Here is a 20654-nt window from a genome sequence, read left to right as displayed (position 1 = left end):
TAAAGATCAAAACTGTATATGCCAAATTATTGGGTTATCTCATAAATAATGTGGTTTTTTTATACTTCTTTTTATTAAGATAAACATTTTTTTTAAAATCTAAAATACACTCTCCTTCATTTTCTACAATGTTCTTCCATCAATCTGGTAGACTTGCAAGGCCCCTCTTCCAAAATTCACTTGTCTGTGACAAAAAATACTCCTCCAGTACAGTTCTGACCTCATTCTACAGAATTCATATTTTTTTCGTCCAAATGATTTTGAAGACTGCAGAATAAATGATGGGACAATGTCTGGCGAATATGGTGGGTGGGGCATCGTTTCCCATTCAAACTGCTCCAGCCTTGCTGCATGTAGCCAAGCATTATCCTGATGGAAGATCATCTTTCGTCTTGAAACCAAAGATGGTTGTTTTTCTTATAGCGCTGACTTGAATGACCAAATCAAAGTTTCTCTGACAGTTTTTCAGTTATGATGGGATTTTGTTCCACCAGGGTTTACAGGATATCCTCGTCAAGCTCTACAAGATCTTCCAGGATTAGGCTCGTCTTCTAGGCTGTAGTTTCCAGCTCAGAATTTCTGGAACCACTGTTGACACTGGCTTGCACTTATTGTCCGATCCCCATATACTGCATTAATATTCCTCACACTTTCCATTGCATTGTTGCCTTTATTGAACTGATAAAGCAAAATATGCTCCTTTGTCACTTCCATTATAGCTTTGAAAAAATAACTGTTAAAATCGAACTGCACTCTGCAAAACTTGCACTAAGAATAAGGACAAGATAAAATAACTACCTGCTGTTATAGCAAGTTGGTGCAGGTAGTTTATCCCATTCCCATCTGACTTTTAGTTGAAAAAACCACATTATTTATGGGATGACCCAATATCTTATATTTAAATTAAGCCAATCGTTTGGGAAACAACCACATTCTTTATACTAATAAAATTTTAACATTTTGTAAATTATACTCGTAAACAAATTGAAATCTGCTCATACACTACAAAATTAGTGAACATAAGCCTTCAATAACTTATACTATCAATGATGCTGTATGGTAAGGCAGCTGCAGGAGAAATACGTAGCCAAAGACAAACAACTGCACTTGATTTTTGTTGACTTGGAGAAAGCTTTTGACAGGGTCCCCTGATCCCTTATCTGGTGGCCAATGTGGAAAGTAGGGATAGACAAGTGGTTGGTGAGAGTTGTATATGCCATGCATGTGAAAAGCCCCTTTCAAGTGTTGGGCCTCATGGAGGCATTGACGAATAAAATATATGACTAAGGTTCATGAATCTTTGTCGTAACATATATAGATATATGTGTGTGTGTGGTATTTTTATATGTTCTTATGTCCTTTCATAATTTCATAGTGCTGGTAATTTTTATATAGAAATTTTTTTCAGTGTTCTGTTATATAAGTTTACCCGATATAAAAATACTTATTTCGATTTCACTTGACTCAAGCAAATCATATGGGTAATTTTATTTTTTAGCTTTTAATCTTGTAATATTCAACAAATAGGTACGTGCCCATATAGGCTTAGCTTTTACTGTTATACATTTAGTACACCTCTAATTTAATTACCCCTTACAGTTGATTCTATAACTTAGATATCTTATACTTATCCATAAGGAAAAACTAGAAGTAGTTGATAGCTTCCGCTACCTGTGACAAAGTCTGTAGTGTGGGTGGATGTGCTGAGAGCATAGCTGCTAGAATAAGAATGCCCTGGGCAAAGTTCAGAGAGCTCCAACTTCTGCTGGCAACAAAAGGCCTCTCGCTCAGAGTGAAAGTTAGACTGTATGATGCATGTGTGCGAACAGCCATGCTACATGGTAGTGAAACATGAGCCATGACTACTGAGGACATGCGTAGGCTTGAAAGAAATGAAGCTAGTATGATCCGCTGGATGCGTAATGCCAGTGTGCATACACAACAAAGTGTAAGCGCCCTGAGAGAAAAGTTGGACATAAGAAGCATCAAACGTGGTGTGCAAGAGAGACAACTGCGCTGGTATGGTCGTGTGTTGCATATGGATGAGGAGAGCTGTGTAAAAAAAAGTGTCACACCCTAACAGTGGAAGAGGTAGACTCATGGGATGGGGTGGTGAAGCATGACCTTTGAACGCTGCGCCTCAGAGAGGCAATGACAAGAGACCGAGATCTTTGGAGATATGCTGTGATTGAGAAGACCCGACAAGTAAAGTGAGATCGCAGCCATAATTGATGCCAGTATTGCATAACCGGCCCATTTAAAAGTACCCTTGAGTCATCAGGCAAAATGATGTACTTGAATCGAGTGAAATCGAAATCGTAGTAGTGGCCAGTGCCACCTGACTGACACCCATGCTGGTACTTAGTAAGTACCATTTAAGTGGGTCGATGATAGTGTCGCCTGAATGGCTACCCATGCCAGTGACACATAAAAAAAGCAACATGTGAAGGTGGTTGATGCGAGTGCCCCCTGACTGGCACGTAAAAAGCACCATCTGAATGTGGCACATGAAAGGCACCCTAGAGTGGTCAGCATTAGGAAGGACATCCAGCTGTAGAACCCTTGCCAGATCAGATTGGAGCCTGGTGCAGCCTACTGGCTTGCCGGTCCTCTCTTAAACCATTCAACCCATACCAGCACGGAAAGCAGGCATTGAGCAATGATGATGATATATAAATATATATCATCATCATTTAGCATCTGCTTTCCATGTTGGCTCGGTGGAGGACTGCACCATGCTTCATTGTCTATTTTGGCTTGCTTTTCACAGCTGGATGCCCTTCCTAGCTCTGCAGAGTAGACTCAGTGCTTTTTGAGTGGCACTGTATATATATATATATATATATATATATATATATATATATATATATATATATATATATATAAGAGAGAGAGAGAGATTTAGAGACATATTACTCAAAGATTTTGATGAAAAAGAGGACGATATAGCATCACATAATGTGGAAGACAACTGGAGGTTCCTGCAGGACGACCTGTTGAGAGCTACTGACCAGATCTGTGGATGGTGCAAAGTCCCTCTCGACCCAAGGAAATGTGGTGGTGGAACAATGTAATTGACGGGGCTATTAGGGAAAAGAAACAGGCATGGAAGGACTGGAAGAATGGTGGTAGCAGGGAACTGTATCTGATCACCAGAAAGGAAGCTAGGAGACAGATTTACTTAGGCAGAGGGGAAGCAGGTAAGAAAAAATTTACCAATGTTCTGCATCGTGAGGACCAAAGACTTGAAGTGTTTCATGTGTGTGAGAGAGAATCGTGATGTCTTGGGGGAGAGAAATGTGTCCACATGGATGATGGCACATATGCATTTAATGAGGCTGCAAAAGAGAGAGACACCACTCTGAAAGGTTGCTAAATGAAGAGAATGAATGGGAGAAACAGAGTCAGCCAAAAGATGACCCAGCAGAGTGACCAGCTATCCTAATTGACAGTACCTTGGTAAATTAAGTAATTAAGGATATGAAGACAAGGAAAGCCCCTGGCCCATCAGGAATCACTGCAGAGATGTTTAAAATATCTGGTGATGCAGGCGATTTCATCCAATTTTTCATCATCTTAGCTCTGTAGTGCGATTTAATGTGTCCTGTGTGCCCACAATGAAAACACTTCACTTTTTTGAACAAACACTTTTTTCTCGGGTGCCGACCATCACATGCCATACATGGGTTTATCCCCTGGTATATATTGTGTTTTTTGTGAAACACTTTATCCGTCTTCCAACTTTCTCACACTGGTTTTATCTGTAAACAATCTGTGTTGCACTTCTTCAGTGTTGTGCCTTACTTTTAATATCCTATCGCACTCTTCTGACAGTTTCTAGAGTCATATCCTGGTTCATTTCCAGCTTTTTAGCAGTAAGTCCTTGAGCAAAAACCAGGCACTTGAATGAGTCTGGAGTTATTTCTATCCAGTTTAAATCTCTCGCACTCTCTGTTCACTCTATTCGCATATGCAGTAAAGTCTTCATCATCGCTTTTCTCAGCATTCAAATACTTCCATGTGTTGAACAATGATGTTTTTTCACTAAACATCCTAAAAATCTTAATTGTGTCTGTGAAATTTGTCAGAAACTTTTTTAGGCAATATAAAGTTACAGTATTTCTCATCCCTTATTGTTGCCAGTTTCCTCAGAATTAGATATTTCATTTTGTCTGTCCAGTCTTGGCATTCTTTTCCGAAAATTTGTTCAAATCTTCGGTAATGTGCCTCGAAAGCGACTCCTTCTTCTGGGTCATATTTAAATTCATTTATTGAAATTGCTACATGGTCTGGTGAAAACGTATTTTCTGGTTTTGTTACCAACTTCTTTAGTTGTAGCATTTGTTGTTGCTCTTGGAGTTGTTGTTGTTGCTCTTTTTGCAACTCGACTAAACCCTCTAACAAGTTTTCCATAAATATATGGATTTTTTATAAAATATATATAACAAAAATGTTTGTTATTCCTCTGTTGAGTTTTTGATTTCTCCAAGTGAAAAACTTTCTGTCATTTGCATGAATTATTTTCTTGTGAAAAATTTTTTTTTTTTCTCCCAACATTCTCTGTGTGAATTGTTTATTTCCTCATCGCCACTATTATAATGTGGATCCTCGTTCACTTGTATGTTGTCAGCACTGTAATATTCTTGTCACCACTATTATGTTGTAGCAGCATTCTGCATCTTATTATCTTTGTCTCGTCTATCGTGCCATCGTTGATAGCTCTGCAAGATGACTTTGTAAGGTCTACCCTGATGGTGACTTAACTCATATATATCATGTAACTGACTCCAACTGAGAACTCATACAGCAATTCTACTACTACTGACTTCCTACAACAACTAACTGTCTGACTTTATAGTGGCTTTTCATACCACTTTGTCATGTGGGAAGAAGTGTACCATTTTCACTACAACAAATTGTTTGTCTTTGGAGTGACATTGTAGGATAGGTATGAGGGGCCTGATCTGGTCAGTTTGAACACAAAACAGGTAGAATATTTTGGACGGATATGGTTTGCTTAAATGCTAAAGGGTTAAAATGGCCATATATGGTCCAAATATTCTGTCTGTTTTATCATCAAACCGATCAAATCATGCCTCTCACAATAACTTAGGATGTCATTCTAAACAGAAACAATCACAGCAAAATCTCAAAGCTACAAGATAATGCCTGACTAGTTGAAACCAATGTGAATAAACAAGTATTACGTTTCACACAGTAATCTGAATGCTAAAGGATTAAAGGAGATCACTTGTAATATTTCTTCTGTCTTGAGTTACAAGGCATTCCCTCCAGACTCCTGCCTGAGGAAAATGCAATGAACCAGCAAGTGGCTTGTCAGAAACCCCACAACCAACCATGTCATGGTTCACCAACTGTGACAGAAAAATAGTGTAACCTTTTTGTTACCATATTTATGTTGAAATATACTGCATTTCTTTCAACTAATTTTGAAAATAATGAAGAATTTAGTAAAATAACTTTGTAATTGTTAAGCTGGTGTTTGGGACATAAATTAGCATGGAAGATTTTGATTTAGATCTCTTTAAACAGGAAATATAGAACCAGGAACAGTCTCAGATGGGTTACAGAACACAGAGAATGATAGAGTAGTTAACTTTTTTGTTACCATATTTCTGTTAAACAGAAGTGGTCTCAAGTAGGCCAGTATCAAGAGGGTTAAAATATTGATTTCAAACTTTGGCACAAAGCCAGCAAGTTCAAAGGATGGGTAAGGCAATTACATTGACCCAAGTGCTCAACTGGTACTTATTTTACTGGCTCTGAAAGGATGAAAGATAAAGTCAACTTCAGTGGAATTTGAACTCAGAATGTCAAGACAGATGAAATGCTGCTAAGCATTTTGCCTACCATGCTAAAGATTGTGCCAACTCACTGCTCTCTCAAAAAAAAAAGGGGGGGGGGGGTAAAATATTAATAAATAAATGCAAAAACCAGACATTGTTGTTCATTTTTTCTTTTTTTTATGACAATTTTTGCTTTGTTTCAATTTTAGTATAAAAAAGTGGAAAAAAAGCTACATGTGAATATCAGCAAACACCTAAAAATTCTTATGGCTTTCTGTATGAATTATTTTAGTCTTTGAGATGAAAAATGGTATTCTGAAAGAAACAGGAATGCTGACATACATGAACAGGAGGAAAGAAATGTTTTTATGCAAGGTCAAGTCAGAGTCAGTCAAATTTATGTCACTACCACACTCACTCACACCAACACAAAAATTCAATTTATCAAAACAAAAAGTTTTCTGTTCTGCATTTATATGGCATTGTGTTTGCGTCTTTTACTGCCGCTGTTAGTGCTATTTTTTAACCTGCTGCAACATTTGTGTTTCCTCTTCCGACTGCTGGGTTTCACAACACTACTGCACAGTGTCTGAGAAACACAGACTCTTCGCTTGCGTCGGCTTTTGCTTCTTGTGTAATAGGGGCTTTCAAAATATAACAAACATGGAATCTTGCGTTGCTGAGTGGCCACCGTTTTGGTTGGGAAGGACTTTACTGCAGTCTTGGGAGGAGGAGGAGGAGGAGGAGGAGGAGGAGACAGGTCGAAGGGGTCAGTATTCTTCTCCGAGGTAGTCGGTATATGAGTGAAAGAGTCCCTTGTTGTTGACCTGCTGCTGTCTGTAGTTTCTATATAGGTTTTTGCAAGATCAGGGATGGCAGTGGTGGAGGTGGAAGTGATAATGTCATTTGGTAGCTCCTGTGAAGGATTTAGTAGGGAGAAGATTAAGATGTACACTTGGGACTTGAACACCTCCTTCATAGGAACTTGTTGCACATTTGTGTCATTACAGAGTATCCAAGAGTCTGAAATGACAATGATTAAATCAATCAGCTTTATTAAAACATTTCACAAATTTATTATTAAAATTATTAAAAGTGGCAAACAATTTGGAAAGATAAATATAACAAAAATATGTATAGAGAAAATCACATCACCTCACAAAGCTGACATTGAAATTAATGTTTCTGAAAATTAATCATATACACAGTATGGTAAGACGTATCTACTATAGTGATTGATCCCAAAATACACCAAATCTGACACAATGAGCTCAAAGGCTTCCTAACAAAACAGACATACCCCTTAAAATTAATAAACAATGGAATTAAAAAGGTGATGAAGCTGAACATATCACAACTAATGATACCAAAGGAAAAAAATCATGAACACATGATTCCATTTATCAATACACACAATCCTGGAGTAGCTAACAATTTTCACACCATAAAATCAAACCTACCAATACTTTTTACAAAGCCCCAAAATGAAAAATCTCATTGACGAAAACCGCTTACGAAACAGTAGACGCCAGTCAAAAAATCTCAAAAACACCTCACAAGAGCAAAATTCACATCAGAGAATGAATCAGAATTGTCTGTAAAAGAATGTGGAGATAGCAGATGTGGAACATGCAACAACAACAACAACTTCAAATATTTAGAAAGTGGTTCCCACATAATATTCAAGAGCGGACTCCTGTAAATGCAGATATGAACTGCAAGACACAAAATTTCATATACTGCATTGCTTGCCCCAGTTGCAAGGAAAATTATATTGGTGAAACAAACATGCAAGAATCCACAGACACATCCAACAAGAAGAATTGCACAAACAAGATTCCACTGAGCAAGCATCTAGAAAAATGCAGTGAAGGTAAGTTCAAAATCTTTCCCTTTTACAAATGTTCAAGATATGACCCAATGTTCCGAAAAGCAATGAAGCTACACTTCATCAAAAAGTTCTTTCCAAAATTAAATGTTTGAAAGAGGAGCAGAGGAACTACATTTTGTCAAAAAGATTGGAAAGAGAAACAGAGATAATATGCATGAACACCCCTTCAAATGAAACAAACTATGAACATTACATGGTTAGTTCACACAGATGCTGTGCCCAGCTAAGATGATTAAGGAGAAATAATGCAAATGAATGCCAAGTTGCTGCCTAACAATATTCACATACCATATAAGGTGACATCAATGTATGTTAGATGTTTTGGTGTCTGTCAAGAAAGCTTCTTCGTGGGCATTTTACCACTTAATTATTATTATTATTTTTTTAATAATAATGATGATGGATGTTACTGTTGTTTCTGAATGTGGCGCCAATGGTAATAACAAGACACATATCTCTATAAATGATCGGATATATATTTATAGCATTGAGATTTTTACAACTGTTATTCTTATAAAACTTACACATACTTGAGAAAGAATATGAAAACCATTTTACACCAAATTGAAAATAAAACTCTATCTACCAATCTACCCTTTCCTCAGCCTTTACTTTACTTTTCTTCCTCTATCTTGATTATCATATATATATATATATATATATATATATATAATTGTGTATATATTATTATATATATATATAAGTATATATATATTATATACAATATATAATATACAGGGTGTATAAGGTATTTGACGACATACCTTTTTGGGGTCAATGGTGCATTTTTTGCTAACTCTGTATAATCTTTCTTTCAGAAAATAATAATGGCAGACCTTCAGCTTACTCAAAAAATGAAGAGGCATGCTCTTATTGTGGTTATAAAGGCTGAGCATAATGATTTAGAAATATCTTGAGTTTTAAAAGTTTGTAAGGAGCTAGAAACTAAAGATGGAAACATATTACCAGTATCAAAGCAGAAAAAGCATTCTAAATGCTCTGAAATCATTGGAACACCTGAATTTATCCAGCAAGTTCAACAGACCATTGGTTACAATCCCAGAAAGTCCATGAGGTCAATTGCAAAAGATCTCCGTGTGTCAGAAGGAACAGTCAGAAATGTTGTCCACAAAGACATCAGATAGAAGTCTTATATGATGAGAAAAGGTAAATTTGTCACAAAATGCAAAAGAAAATAACTGCATCAGAAGATTTGGTTTGGTTTTTCTCAAACAAGAAAAACTTTGATCAAGATGAAAAAATTTAATAGAAGTGACAGATGGTTATGTGCAGACCCTTCTGAAGTTCCATACAAAATTTCCTGCAACTGTCATCGTTTTAAGGGTTGTCAGCAATGAAGGACATGTGATGCCTCCTCACTTCTTTCCACAAGCCCTTAGAGTTAACTCTGCTGCCTACATTGAGGTTCTGGAAATAATTGTTAAGCCCTGGATAAACAGTGTATGCAATGGAAGGCCATATGTGTTTCAGTAAAACTCTGCACTATCACACAAGATCTGTGGCATTTGGTGAACAAGGGAATTTGATTTCGCTGACCTCATTTGCACCTCCTGCTGCGAGGTAGGTTCATCTAGGACTCTCGACAGGAAGAGATCCAGTTTTAATTTGAAAACACCTACATCCACTTTGTGTAGGTACCTCAGGCTCTTTGGGAGAATATTAAAAAGCTGTGAGCCCGTGAAACCTGGGTTTTACAGTAACTGGTCCTGAAGCACGATGGCATTGCTGGGATCTTTGGCACTGTGCAGAGTTGACCTGTCCTGGCATTTGTGTAGCTTTCAATGCCAAAATTTGTCACAATCCCTTCCAGGATCTTCCAGATGTATATTACTGCATATCTGTCCCGCCTTCTCTCCAGGGAGTAGAGTCTTAGCTGTTTCAGCCTTTCCCAGTAGCTGAGCTGTTGCAATGAGACGATCTTTTTTGTAAAGCTTCACTAGATTGCTTCAAAGTCTGCTGTTGATTTTACACTGTTGGGTGACCATAGCTGGGAGCAATAATCCAGGTGGCTGAGGAAAATGTCCTCCAGAGGACCATCATGGCTTCCTTCTCTCTGGTTCTGAAGGTTCTCAGGATCCAGCAAGCCAGCCATCTGCATTTTGTCACCATCTTGGTAATGTGCACTTGGAAAGAGGTATTGTCACTCATGTTGATAGCCAGGTCCCGCACGGATTTAGGTTCTGGGATTGTAATACCCCATGTGCCAGTATATCCTGTAAGTTTTACAGTTTTGGGTGCTGGTAGCACAGGGCTTGGAACTTTCCAGCATTAAACTGCATATTATTGTCCTCAGCCCAACTGTAAATTGAGTTGCAGGTGTACAACATCGTTAGGGTTTTGTATTTTCTGTGAGATTTTCGTATTGTCTGCATAGCTAGCAAGGGTAGCTATCTGGGCTGCTGAGGGCATATCTGAGAGGGCTACTATGAAAAGCAGTGGTCCAAAGACACTGTCCTGTGGAACACTACTCACTATTTGTGTTTTCTTTGAGGTGGCTCCATTGGCCACCACTGCCTGACTTCTATCTTTTAGAAAGTCATGGAACCACTCTCCAAGTTTTCCAGCTATGCCAAGATTATGCAGTTTGTGGCATATCATACTATGATCAACTTTATCAAAAGTTTTTGCAAAGTCAAGGTATACCACATTTGCCCCAACACTCAGTCATAGTGCTGTAGAAGCTGGGTGATGCAGCTCCTATTGGGTCGAAAACCATGCTGAGTATCACTCAGTAAGTCGTTTTCTTCAAGGAATGCGATTAGTTTTCCTCTATTTGTTCTATGACTTTGCTGATGTGTAAAATCAGAGATAGGCCTATAATTTTTGGCATCTGCTCTGCTTCCTCCTTTATGGATTGGACATATTATTCCCTCCTTCAGTTTGCTTGGCAGCTTGCCATTTGCAAGAAAGCTCTGGAAGAGAACCTGTAGTGGTTTTGCCAGGGCATATTTAAATGATTTGAGGAGGATTGCTGGGAAACCATCAGAGCCAGCAGTTGAGCCAGCATCCACCTCATCTATGGCTAGTATTATATCTTCTTCCCCAATGTCAATGTAATCCATCATAACCGCCTCATTGGATATAGGTGAGGCAGCGAAGAAATCCACTGGTTCATTCACTTGTCTGTGTTCCAACAGGGTGGTAAAAACACTTTCGAACTGGTCATTCAGTACCTCACTGACCTTGATTGTTTTATCTGTGAGGGAGTCATCCTTCTGGAAGAGGGGTTTTATTTTGCAGTGTACCAAGGCTGTTTCTTTGGCATAATGAAAGAAGGCCTTTGGGTTTGATTTGATGTTTTCTATAACCCAGGCTTCTTTGTTTGCTCTCTCCTTCACATAGGATTATTCCGGCCTTTTTTCAATCTCCATCAGTGTTGTTTTTAGGCGAGACCTTTCACTACTTTTGAGATGTTGGATGAAGCGATTTGCAACTTTTGTCTGTTGTCTCACGAGGAGCTTACTCTCCCTTGGGATCATGTTCTTTTTTGTGTTGGCCTTGTATTCTGGGACATATTTCTGGCATATGGTTTGTATAACAGACATGAAACATTCTAGTTTCATGCCAATGTCTGGTGTGGAGAGACATTTCGGCCAATCCTGTCTGAAAATCTCTTTTTGGATCGATTTCCAGTTTGCTTTGTGGAAGTTCAAATTGGAGAGATTTTGGGTGCTTCCTTTAGGCTGTATGTCTCTGGCTACTTTTGGTCCATACATAGACAGCTCTATTATGTTATGATCCGAAATTAATGTCAGTGTCACTTTCACATCATGAACAATGTCCATATTGTTTGTGAAGCAGAGATCCAATGTTATTCACCCTGGTTGGTCAGAGCACAATTTGCTCCATGAATAGGGCATTGGTGAGGTTGAGCATGGACTCGGCCTGTACTTGTTTGCAATGAGTCATTCCTGAGAGCACGAAGCCTTCAGGCCATTTGACACTGGGGAAGTTGAAATCACCCATAAGAAACATACTCACGTGATGTTCCAATTTCACGAGAGTTTCTTATATTTTTGTGAGGCAATCTTCAAACTTGCCTGCGTGGTTTGGAGCATTTGGTAGGCAATATGTATTGCATATGACTATATTGTGTTGTCTTATGTATACAACTGGAGTGTCACATATTGAATTTGAGTATGACAGTAGGACCTGTGATGTGAGGCCCTCATGGATTGATATGACGTATGACTTCTTGTCATCATCATTATATCTAAACCATTATAATATCAAACGTTCCAGATGTTCTCTTATTACTCTTCAACTGTGTATCTTCAACAAGCACTCCATGATATCTCTATTCAATAATCCCTATGACCTGTACACTTGTGCATATGACACTCTTCTCAGACTGTTCTGCACATGCTCATTTACACTAACTAGTATAGTTCACTTAGCCAATCACAGGGGTGTACAGATTCCCTATACAGCGATTCTTTCTTGTCTTGGGATTCACGGTCAAATGGCTGGGTGGAATTGCATGAAAATTTACACAGATGTGTAGAATGATCCAGTGGTGTTGCTGGTCTTTGTATTTTTTTCATAGCTCCCATGGTTACCGAGATAATCTACTATAATAATACTCTTGTGTTTATGAATGAGAAAGGAAGGGATGATAGATAAATAAGGAAGGAAGGGGTGGTGTCATACTTGGTAGTGGAATGATGAAAATTGTACACTGAAAAAATAAATCAAACAGCGTTTCAACTCTGTGTGAATATATGTGTGTGTATGTAAAGGGGGGGTGATGTGAACGTGTGTGTTTGTGTGTGCGTGTGCAATGGAAGTGGGATGGTTCATCTTTGTTCACTCAGTATTTGGGTTTAGTTTTTTGATTTGGTCGAATCAGTTATTTTTAGCGTTTTGACGGAAAAAAGGCATTCTAAAATTGTTTTTTAATGTAAACGTGCCCAAACAAGTTGAATGCTTACACAGTGCAGGTTTTACAGCCACATCATCCAAACCGACCAGGTGAAACTAGGCTTAGCTACTATTATACATATATATGTTTAGTTGAAAGAGCACAGATCCTGTTCAGATCTAACATCCCTAACTCTCTATTGAACTCCAGGTCAGAAATTTTCAGTGGTTGCATGCATATGTATAAATATATTCTGAAGAATTGGAAAATTCCACCTATTCCTGACTGACTTGATATCTTTCCAGCCTTATCATTTAAGGCCTCAGGAGGATAGTACTTTTTACCTTTTGACACTTTAGTTTCATTTTCTGTTGTTTACTATATGTTGCCTTCTCAGTTTCATCGTGCTTCTTCTATTTATTCCATATTTTAGCTCATTATGATATGTGGTTGGCACCTGAAGAATATGTTTGAGTTCTCTCAACATATGAAACTATTAGTAGCACTTTAATACATGTATTGTGACTTTAAATAATAATATTTATCTCTCACCAAACGGAGTACTTTTTTTGTTGAATATTCCATCACAGATCAGTACATTATATACATACATATATATATATATATATATATATACACGCATATATATACACACACACACATATATATATATACATACATACATACATATACACACATATATATTTGTATACACACACATACATATACACACATATACATGTATATATACACATATATATATATATGTATACACGCACATACATATACAATGATATATATATATATATATATATACATACACACACAAATACATGGATATATATACATAGTGAAACTATTAAAAGTGAAAGAATAAAAGTGAAACAATTTGGAAGTGAAACTATTCATAACTGTTACTTTGTTGAAGGTTTCACTTTTATTCTTTGAGTTTTGAGATGTAATACGGAACCAGTGCCAATGTTGCATTATTTTAATCCAAAATAATTACATGCTGACACTCACAGGGTCTCATAGTATTACAATCTAAAATTTGATTTGATTTGGTTCAGTCGTCTGTGAATGCATTGGGAACAGAGATTAAAAAAGTATGGAAGAGCCTACATACAAGAAACTGTGTCCATTTATGTCCATTTACATGGGAGCTCTGGGCAAAATGTTATAGTGCATGACCATCCTTGGGACATAAGTAATGTGTGTGTAAAGTTTGGAGAAAATCGGTTAAAAATTGTGGAAATGTATGCATTAGTCATTATACACACACATACTGTGATTTATATACTCTCTCTCTCTCTCTTTATATATATATATATATATATATATATATATATATATATATATATATATATATATATATATATATATATATACACACATTATAATTATTACTATAAGAAAAAGGAGAAAAAAATATTGTGGATTCTAATTTTATTTGAACATAGCAAATAGTTTAATACAAATAAAATTTAAATGAACATGTATTAATGTAAAATAAAATACAATATGTATAAGAGGTGCCTATACAGTTCTTTAGAATATTCGAACCATGTTAAGAGTTTTAGATATGAAAAATAACAACAAAGTGTCCAGATATCTTCAGGGCCATCTCATTCAAAAGGTTAATGCTTACATATTTTTCTCTCATGAATACAAGTTGGTAGTAAAGAGCTTCCTAGATAAGATGCATGAGGACTATGTAATCATATGTCGAGTATGTACACAATGTAAACATTAGTTTGTTAGAAAAGTAAGAGGGATTGTCAATGGAGTAATAGTGGGAGGTATTAGCAAATCAAAACTTTCTAAAAACTTATTAGGGATTTTAAAAAAATGGTCATGCATTTAGATGAACATTATACAACCATTTAAGAGAATATATAGATGTTCAAGGGTTGTGAGAGACATAATATAAGGGTAAGATATATTGTGAAAACGCTAAGTAAAAAGATTGAATTAAAGAGGAAAGATAAGAAATAGGGAGGGATGTGAAAGAAAATAAAAAATTGATAATATAGAGAGAAATGAATTTGCTGGGGTTAAAAATAACGAAATAAGATTATAGTTAAATCAATTAGTGATTAGGGATATATGATAAAAAGTTTATGTGCAGATTTTAATATTTTTAAAGTTATGGATAAAAAAGAATAAGCTATATTGTATACTTAGGGCAGGAATTAAATTACAGGTTCTCTCACAAATATTTGTATATCTTTATTTGTTAAGATCAATTAATGGTAGAGGGTATACATGTAAAATAAAATTTTAAAGTACTGCATTATTGTTCAGTTATGAAGAAAATTTTCAATAATTATTCTAAAGAAAGATTAATGCAATTAGTAGCATTGCAATACACTAACAGATACGTTCAATTATGCAGAAAAACTATTAGATTGATAAAAAAAATTATATTACACTTACTTCTTAATGAAATTTGGGAATTTGTGCAAAATAAATGAAAATATAAGGTGGTTATTTATTCTAAAAAAAGGAGAAATGCTACTTATTCCAAATAATTACTATAATTAGGAACAACAGGTTATTTCCTTTGTCTATTTTTGTTGCTATTTTTTACATCTAAAACTCTTGACATGGTTCGAATATTCCGAAGCACTGTTTACATGTGTAGGTACCTCTTATACATATTGTATTTTATTTTACATTAATGTATGCTCATTTAAATTTTATTTGTATTAAACTATTTGCTATGTTCATATTGTGATACAAATAAAATAAGTATCCACAATATATTTTCTCATTTTTCTTAATGAGACCTCAATATTACATAAATAGAGGCTTATTTATATGTTATAATTTAGAACAAACAGTAAAAGGTTGTCATTATAGCACTTGGAGTTTCATATTTGTGTGAATGTGTATGTATGTAGACGTTATGAACGCAGAAGGTTTGTCTATGTATTGTGAGAATAGAGTTGCGTGTATTTTTTATCGTTTTTCTACCTATTAGAGTAACTTCCCTTTTATTCAACATTTTTTTATAGCATCTGTTGCCATTAATAGCCGACAGGAATGTATTGTAGCTCGTCATTCCGACATTTGAAACTCTGAGTACTATAATGACAACCTTTTACTGTTTGTTCAGAATTACACACACACACACATATATACACATATAAATGTATGTGTATTTTTTCGATGTGTACAAATAACAGAAAAAAATAATAAATAGTTACCAGGGTAGCAAAAATTCACATAAGTACCAAGGATGTAACAGCCTACTCATAAAGGTAGAAATTCTAGGGTTTAGTGAAATGTTTTTGTATAACATAGATAAATAAATAAATGGAGTTAAATGCAGGTGTTACTCAAATCTTTATACTTCCAACATATGTTTTAAAGAAAACATTGGTATTATTCAAGAAGAAATAAAATGATGTAAAATAATGCAATTTTCTCATCAGGAAAAAAAAAAGAGAAACAAAACACATCAATAAGATATTTTAACCGAATGTGATTCCTGCATATATGATGAAGGGATTTTTTAAAAAAACCATTAACAGATATAACGTCAAAGGCAATTTATAGAAAGAGGAGGAGGAAGAAAGAAATTAGCAGAAAACTATGAGTGGAGAAATATAGTGCAATAAGTAAATAGGAATAAAGATTAAAGGCATGGAAATAGATATATTTAATGGTAGTGAAATGTAAGAAGACAGTTAAAGGTCGAATTTTATAGATTGGTAGAAATTACTTATAGGAACTAAAGGTATGTTTTTGTCAATGTTGCAATGATAAACCCATTCTTTCAACATGTTTACAAGAGGATTTTCTGAGAACAGGATGAAATACAGTTCATCATTACAGAGCGAACAAAAAGATTTACCTTTATCATAAGGAAAGGACCTAGATAGAATATTTCATTTGAAATCAAATTGTTTATGTTCCTTTAAAGACCAAATTAATTTACTAAGCCCAGTATTGTTGCATTTATTGATATGTCTAAGGGCTTAGTAAATTAACTTACCAGCATTCCCTTCATCATATATGCAGTGACCACATTTTGGTTAAAATGTCTTATCGATGCGTTTTTTCTCTTTTTTTCCCCCCTGATGAGAAGACTGCATTGTTTTACATCATTTTATACCTTCTTGAATAATACCAATGTTTTATTCGAAACATATGTTGGAAATATAAAGATTTGAATAACACCTGCGTTTAACTCCATTTATTTATTTATCTATCTATCTATCTACATATATGATATAAATCTTTAAATTATTTCAGCTTCAAAGCTGCAGGCATGCTGTGTACCACTGTTGACTGTGCTACACCACTATTTGAAACCTCCTCTGTTATGTAGCATTTGGTAAATGAGGGAGTTTGATGCTGCTGCTCTCATCTGTGTTTCCTGCTGTGAAATAAGCTCATGAGGAGCCCTCGACAGGAGGAGATCAAGTTGTGTTTTGAAGACACCTACATCTGCACTATGCAGGTCTCTCAGGCACTTCGAAAGGATACAGCTTGGGCTTCAAAGGCCCACAGCGCTGAAGCGCTGTGGGCCTTTGAAGCCCAAGCTGTTGCACTCTCTGGTCCTGTGCAACGTTTGGTACAAGGCCTTCCAGGATTTTCCAGCTGTATATCACTGCATATCTTTCTCACCTTTGTTCTAGGGAGAAGAGTTTTAAGTCTTTTAGTCTTTCCCAGTAGCTGATAAATTGCATTGAGATAATTTTCCTTGTGTAGCTTCATTGGATTGTTTTGATTTCCATCAGAGCCAGCAGATGAATTTGTGTCAAGCTCATCTATTTCTAGTGTTATATCTTGAATGTCGATGTAATCAATGAATTTTTTTGCCATTTGGTCACAGATAAAGTGGCAAAGAATTCTGCTGGTTTTTTCACTTGCTTGTGTCCCCAGTGGTGTAGTGTTCGTTCAGTATTTCACTTATCCTCATTGGGTTTCCTGTAAGGGAACTATCTTTTTAGAAATGGGGTCCTATCTTGTGGCATACTGAAGCTGTTTCTTTGGTAATCTTAAAGAAAGCTTTAGGGTTTGACTTGATATTTTCTGTAACCCAAGCTTCCTTATCTGCTCTCTCCTTTTTGTGAGATTGATGCAGACTATTTTCAATCTCCAGCAGTGCTGTCTCCAGGCAAGGCTTCTCACCACTTTTAGGGTGCTCGTTAAAGCAGTTCGCAATCTTTGTCCATTGTCTCATAAGAATCTTCCTGATTTTGTGTATGTTGGTCCTGTGCTCTGGGACAGATTTGTCACATATGGCTTGCATTATGAACATGAAATGTTTGTGTTTCATGTCAATGCCTGGTGTGGAGAGACATTTAGGCCAATCCTGTTTGAGGATCTCTTTCTCAATCAACTTCCATTTTGCTTTATGAAAATTCAGTTTGGAGAGATTTTGGTGGCTTTGTATAGGCTGTGCATCTGCAGGGTCTTTTGGTCCATACATAGACAACTCTATTATGTTGTGATCTGAAACCAGCGTCAGTCTAACTTTAACATTATGGATAATGTCCATATTGTTTGTGAAGCAGAGATCCAGTATATTATTTGCCCTGGTTGGTTGTAGCACAATTTGATCCATGAAAGAAGCATTGGTAAGGTGGAGCAGAGACTCCCCCTGTGCTTGCTGGTGGTGTCATTCCTAGGAGCATTTGGCCCCCAGGCCATCCCATATCGGCGAAGTTTAAGTCACCCAAAAGGAATACACTGATGTGTTGTTCCAGTTTGGTGAGAACTTCTATCTTTGCTAGGCAGTCTTCAAACTTACCTGCATGATTTGGGGCATCCTGTGGGAGATATGTAATATATATGACAATATTAAGTTGTCTTACGTGTACAATTTGAGTGTCACACTGAATTTTAATATGACAACAGGACCTGGGCTGTGAGGTCCTCTTGGATGTATACAGCACTCCGTCGGTTACGACGAGGGTTCCAGTTGATCCAATCAACGGAACAGTCTGCTCGTGAAATTAACGTGCAAGTGGCTGAGCATTCCACAGACATGTGTACCCTTAACATAGTTCTCGAGGAGATTCAGCGTGACAGTGTGATAAGGCTGTATGTTCAGCCTTGTCACATGTATACAGCAACTCAACAGAAAACGTGAATGGAACAATAACACCCACCACCACAACATGCAACATGACAACTAAAAACAGAAGAAAAGAAAAAGTACAAACAATATAATACACACAAAAACCAAACATGCACATACCTGTTATAAATATCAGAAATAGAGATAAACAGATAAACAAAAAAACTGTATGAAGTACATGGATACAAACAACATAGTATGCAAACCCATATATACAAACAAACACATGTACAGTAACTTCCCTAATAGCCACATCAACCATGGTGGCAGTGGCATGGAAAACACACAGACACAGAGGGGTACAAGAACAATATCAAGAGTAAGGCTCAAAATACTACTGAGAACAATAATATAAAGGGCATGGATAATAAACAATGTAGTGGCCAAGCCCATATACATACAAGTGGAACACATCTGTGACCTCTGCAATGACCCTTTCCACCCACATGTGTCCTCCTGCTCTGCTTAATTCTGTCTTTTTATGGTGTATTTCCTTATCTGCACATGCGGCTAACTCTGTAACTGTGTGTGTGTGTATGCACAAACATATACACACACACATAGTTACAGAGGTAGCCGCATGTGCAGATAAGGAAATAGATCATAGAAGGACAGTATGAATTAAGCAGAGCAGAAGGACACATGTGGGTGGAAAGGGTAATTGCAGAGGTCACAGATGTGTGACAAAACATTTCCAGACTATGGACCTAAGATGAAATAAGAACAGTAATAAACAACTGAAGAACAAATATATAGTATGTGTGCTTATTTGGTGGGGGGGGGGAGAAGAAAAGAACCATCCTGATATATATCTGCTTCAACACTTGGTTTCACATCAGGAATGTTGCAACACAAATTCTTAAATATATATATACACATCATATATATGTGTGTGTGTGTGATGTATATATGTATATATATATTGTTACCATTTTATATTTTTAATTTCGTGCATGCGCATTGTTTGTTTTTGATTTTGTTGACTACACAGTATAGTAGGGTCAGTTGGGCACCGTCTCTGAGAAAACAGCACTATTCACTCTGCCAGAAATTTGCAACAACATGCTGTACTGCATAATTAAAAACCATAGAGCTAAAAACTAATATAGATTTATAATTATACATAAAAATATATAATCATAATGAAGGGTGCTTGAAAAAAGTACCAACATGCTAGAAATAGAAGTCAAAATGACTCTAAACTACCTATTTCACTCTTTTGCAGATGAATGCTCAGAAATGTGCAAAATAAATTTAACCTCCTTTTAATGGATAAACAGATAATCCCATATCAAACCATTTCAGGCTCTATAATGAATACTTAGCTGTCATCAGTGAGACTCATCATGTTAGTACTAATACATGAATATATACGCATACATATACATACATACATATAAACAGAAGGCCAATCATTCGCCCATCTCACCATGTGCTTTTCTTTACTTGTTTTATTCACTCTGGTCATTGTATTGCACTGAAGAAGTATTTGATTGAAAAGTGCATGGTGAGAAGAACGAATGATTGGCCTTGTGTTTATATGTGCAAATGTATGTATGTATATGTATGTATACATATGTATATATATTCACGTATATTTACTAATACGGTGAATCTCACTGGTGATAGCTAAGTATTCATTACAGAGATATGGGAGTATCTGTTTATCCATTAAAGGTAGGCTAAATTTATTTTGCTCATTTCCTTGCTTTCATCTATGTAAAAGACTGATAAACGTGGTTTAGAGTCTTTCTGACTTCTTTTTCTAGCATGTTGGTACTTTTTCCAAGTACCTTTCATTATACTTTATGTATATAATTTTAAATTCAAATTAATTTTTACCTCTATAGTTTTTAATTGTATGCTGGCCACTAATATTATTATTATATTAATAATAATTTTATCCTTCTTTATATATATATATATATAATCAAAATAAGCAACAAGGATATCCAGAGGTAATGCAGTACGATCGTTTCA

The 20654-nt window shown here is 36.1% G+C and overlaps 1 protein-coding gene across 3 annotated transcripts in view; it reads right to left on the bottom strand.

Annotated features, from left to right (window-relative positions):
• Positions 1-5961: 5961 nt before the first annotated feature.
• LOC106870769 (ubiquitin carboxyl-terminal hydrolase 44-like) overlaps positions 5962-20654 on the bottom strand; it is a 123482-nt gene continuing 108789 nt past the window's right edge. For all 3 annotated transcript variants that reach the window (XM_089340679.1, XM_089340678.1, XM_089340680.1), the window contains one exon: positions 5962-6830. In XM_089340679.1, the coding sequence (XP_089196805.1) occupies positions 6280-6830 (551 nt within the window). In that variant the 3' untranslated portion in view covers positions 5962-6279. The remainder of the gene's footprint in view (positions 6831-20654) is intronic.

The sequence above is a fragment of the Octopus bimaculoides genome, chromosome 23 (genome assembly GCF_046866305.1).
Source record: "Octopus bimaculoides isolate indiv1 chromosome 23, ASM4686630v1, whole genome shotgun sequence".
Classification (NCBI taxonomy): Eukaryota; Metazoa; Mollusca; class Cephalopoda; order Octopoda; family Octopodidae; genus Octopus; species Octopus bimaculoides.
The sequence above is the reverse complement of the archived record's forward strand: the minus strand, read 5'-3'. Positions and strand labels throughout refer to the sequence as shown.